Source organism: Salvelinus sp. IW2-2015, unplaced genomic scaffold (genome assembly GCF_002910315.2).
Source record: "Salvelinus sp. IW2-2015 unplaced genomic scaffold, ASM291031v2 Un_scaffold3060, whole genome shotgun sequence".
In the NCBI taxonomy this organism is placed as follows: Eukaryota; Metazoa; Chordata; class Actinopteri; order Salmoniformes; family Salmonidae; genus Salvelinus; species Salvelinus sp. IW2-2015.
Window position 1 is genome coordinate 32,478 of NW_019944352.1, and position 4,353 is coordinate 36,830.

Here is a 4,353-nt window from a genome sequence, read left to right on the forward strand (position 1 = left end):
AACCATATCAGGCCAAACGAAAAACCCAACATAGAAACACAAACATAGATAACCCACCCAACTCACGCCCTGACCATACTAAAAGAAAGAAAATACAAAAGAACTAAGGTCAGAACGTGAGTACCCCCCCCCCAAGGTACGGACTCCGGCCGCAAAACCTGAACCTATAGGGGAGGGTCTGGGTGGGCATCTGTCCGCGGTGGCGGCTCTGGCGCTGGACGTGGACCCCACTCCACCATAGTCTTAGTCCGCTTCAGTAGCGTCTTTAGGGCGGCGACCCTCGCCGCCGACCTAGGACTGGCAACCCTACTAAAGGGCCCCACTGGACTGAAGAGCGCCTCTGGACTGAGGGGCAGCTTCGGACTGAGAGGCAGCTCCGGACTGAGAGGCAGCTCCGGACTGAAAGGCAGCTCCGGACTGAGGGACAGCTCCGGACTGAAGGGCAGCTCCTGGGTGAAGGGCAGCTCCTGGCTGACGGACGGCTCTGGCAGCTCCTGGCAGACGGACGGCTCTGACAGCTCCTGGCTGACGGACGGCTCTGGCGGCTCCTGGCAGACGGACGGCTCAGGCAGCGCTGGACAGGAGGGAGACTCAGGCCTGCCAAGGCGCCCTGTAGGCCTGGTGTGTGGTGTCGGAACTGGTGGTACCGGGCTGGGAACACGCACCTCAGGGCGATTGCGGGGTGCTGGAACTGGAGGCCTGGTACGTGGTACCGGCACCGGAGGGCTGGTGCGAGGGGCTGCCACAGGAGAGCTGGTACGTGGGGCTGCCACAGGAGGGCTGGTGCGTAGAGAAGGCACCGGATAGACCGGAACGTGGAGGCGCTCTACAGGTCTCGAGCACCGAGCCTGCCCAACCCTACGTGGCTGAATGCTCACCGTGGCCATGCCAGTGCGGCGAGGTGGAATAGGCCGCACTGGGCTATGCACCAGTACAGGAGACACCATGCGTAGGGCTGGTGCCATGTACCCCGGCCCGAGGAGACGCACTAGAGACCAGATGCGTAGAGCCGGCTTCATGGCACCTGGCTCNTAACCTCACGGCCTGCAGCAGCCAATCAGATCCCTCCTGAGTGTGTTGACCAGGTGACAGAGGTACGAGGGTTCAATGATCCACAGAAGGAGGAGTATTTCAAGAAGAAAATCACAGATCAGAATCTGGCCAATGATATCATCAAACACATGAAGACATCAAGGAGCCTCCACATCATGTGCCACATGCCAGTCTTCTGTTGGATATCAGCCACTGTCCTTGAGATGATACTGAAAGTGGCAGAGAAGGATGAAGTCCCCAAAACTCTGACCCAGATGTACTCACACTTCGTGCTCATCCAAATCATTGTGAAGAACAAGAAGTACAACAMAGCCACAGAGACAAACCCAAAGGAACTGTCTCAGTCAGACAAAGAGATGATCCTGAAACTGGCAAAGCTGGCTTTCCAACAGCTGCAGAAGGGCAACCTGATCTTCTATGAGGAGGACCTGAGAGAGTGTGGCCTTGATGTGACAGAGGCATCAGAGTACTCAGCATTGTGTACAGAGATCTTTAAAGAAGAATCTGGGATGTACCAAGTGAAGGTCTACAGCTTTGTGCATCTGAGCATTCAGGAGTTTCTAGCAGCAGTGCATGCTTTAGAATCATGTCTGGACAAGAAGGAGAATGTTTTCCCCCCCGATGATGAAGATGAGGAGGAGAAGGATGTTGAAGATGATGAAGAGAAGGAGTCATTCCAGTTGTCTGACTTACACAGGAAAGCAGTGGACCGGGCCTTGAAGTGTGAGAATGGAGACCTGGACCTGTTCCTCCGCTTCCTTCTGGGTCTCTCACTGGAGTCCAATCAGAATCTGTTACGAGGCCTTCTGACACAGACAGGAAGTACAACACAGAGCAATGAGGAAACAGTTGAGAGAACAGTCAGGTACCTTTCAGACAAGATCAAGAAGGAATCCTCACCAGAAAGGATCATCAACTTGTTCCACTGTCTGAATGAACTTGGTGCCAACTCTCTAGTTGAAGACATGCAGACCTCCCTGCAATCAGGAACTCTTTCAGAAACAAKACTAAAACCTGACCAATGTTCAGCCCTGGCCTACCTGTTACTGATGTCAGAGGAGGTGCTGGAGGAGTTTGACCTGAAGACATACAACACATCAGAGGAAGGTTATCAGAGGTTGCTGCCGGTAGTGAAAACCTGCAAGAGAGCACTGTCAGTTCTGTTATTGAGTTGATGTTTACAGTATCATTATAATGAAGGATTTGTATATCTAACAGATTATCTCCTCTCTCCAGACTAAATGGTTGTGAACTCACATATAAATCCTGTGAGACTCTGGCCTCAGCTCTGCAGACACCAAACTCCCCCCAGAGAGAACTGGACCTCAGCTACAATGACCTGGAAGACAGAGGAGTGGAGCTGCTCTGTGTTGGACTAACCAGTCCAGTCTGCAACATACAGACACTTGTGTGAGTTAAATATCTTCAGTATCCACTGTGTGTGTAATGGCTGTCCTCCTCCTCATCTGAGTAGTAACAAGGATCGGACCAAAGCGCAGCGTGGTAAGTGTTCATGATGAATCTTTAATGGAACAAACTGAACACTGAAATACAAAACAATAAAGTGAACGAACGAAACCGAAACAGTTCCGTGTGGAACACACAGACACGGAAGACATCCACCCACAAAACACAACAGAAAACAGGCTCCCTAAATATGGTTCCCAATCAGAGACAATGACTAACACCTGCCTCTGATTGAGAACTATATCAAGCCAAACAAAAAACCCAACATAGAAACACAAACATAGAACAAAAATATATAAACACACTGTCACGTTCTGACCTTAGTTATTTTGTATTTTCTTTGTTTTAGTATGGTTAGATGAGGAGGAGGACAGCCGTTACAGAACCATCCACCAACAAAGGACCAAGCAGCGTGGTAACGGGCAGCAGCAGCAGCAGCAGTGGCCGAAAATCTGGAGAGGAATGGACATGGAGGATATTCTAGACGGCAAGGGATGTTACACATGGGAGGAGATTCTGGCTGGAAGGGATCGCCTACCATGGAACAGGTGGAGGCAGCCAGGAGAGCGGAGGTAGTAGCAAAAGGGAACCGGCGTTACGAGGTAACACGGCTGGCAAGGAAGCCCGAGAGGCAGCCCCAAAAATGTCTTGGGGGGCACACGGGAGTGTGGCTAAGCCAGGTAGGAGACCTGAAGCCAACTCCCCGTGCTTACCGTGGAGAGGAGCGTACGGGCAGACACAGTGTTATGCGGAAGAGCGCAAAGTGTCCCAGTATGTGTGCATAGCCCGGTGCGGTACATAAGCAGTGCCTCGTATCGGCCGGGCTAGAGTGGGCATCGAGCCAGGTGCATGAAGCCGGCTCTACGCATCTGGTCTCTAGTGCGTCTCCTCGGGCCGGGGTACATGGCACCAGCCCTACGCATGGTGTCTCCTGTACTGGTCCATAGCCCAGTGCGGCTATTCCACCTCGCCGCACTGGCATGGCCACGGTGAGCATTCCAGCCACGTAGGGTTGGCAGGCCTCGGTGCTCGAGACCTGTAGAGCGCCTCACGTTCCGGGTCTATCCGGTGCCTTCTCTACCGCACCAGCCCTCCTGTGGCAGCCCCACGTACCAGCTCTCCTGTGGCAGCCCTCGCACCAGCCCTCCGGTGCCGGGTACCACCTACCAGGCCTCCAGTTCCAGCACCCCGCAATCGCCCTGAGGTGCGTGTTCCCGCCCGGTACCACCAGTTCCGACACCACACACCGGCCTACAGGGCGCCTTGGCAGGCCTGAGTCTCCCTCCTGTCCAGCGCTGCCTGAGCCGTCCGTCTGCCAGGAGCCGCCAGAGCCGTCCGCTACAGCCAGGAGCTGTCAGACGCCGTCCGTCTGCCAGGCTGCCAGAGCCGTCCGTCAGCCAGGAGCTGCCCTTCACCCAGGAGCTGCCCTTCAGTCCGGAGCTGTCCCTCAGTCCCGGAGCTGCCTTTCAGTCCGGAGCTGGCCTTCTCAGTTCCGGAGCTGCCTCTCAGTCCGAAGCTGCCCCTCAGTCCAGAGCGCTCTTCAGTCCAGTGGGGCCCTTTAGTAGGGTTGCCAGTCTAGGTCGGCGGCGAGGGTCGCCGCCCTAAAGACGCTACTGAAGCGGATAAGACTATGGGTGGAAGTGGGGTCCACGTCCAGCGCCACGAGCCGCCACCGCGGAACAGATGCCCACCCAGACCCTCCCCTATAGGTTCAGGTTTTTGTGCCGGAGTCCACACTTCGGGGGCGGGGGGGGGGGGGGGGGGTACTGTCACGTTCTAACCGTAGTTCTTTGTATTTCTTTGTTTTTGTGGCGTGAGTTGGGTGGGTATCTA

General features: G+C 54.9%; 1 protein-coding gene across 1 annotated transcript in view; it reads left to right on the forward strand.

The window, feature by feature from the left end:
- Positions 1–1,034: 1,034 nt before the first annotated feature.
- The window catches only part of LOC112075279 (NACHT, LRR and PYD domains-containing protein 4), a 27,358-nt gene continuing 24,039 nt past the window's right edge, over positions 1,035–4,353 (forward strand). The window contains exons 1-2 of the mRNA XM_024142302.2: positions 1,035–2,206; positions 2,290–2,463. Coding sequence (XP_023998070.2) covers positions 1,182–2,206; positions 2,290–2,463 — 1,199 coding nt within the window. The 5' untranslated portion in view covers positions 1,035–1,181. The remainder of the gene's footprint in view (positions 2,207–2,289; positions 2,464–4,353) is intronic.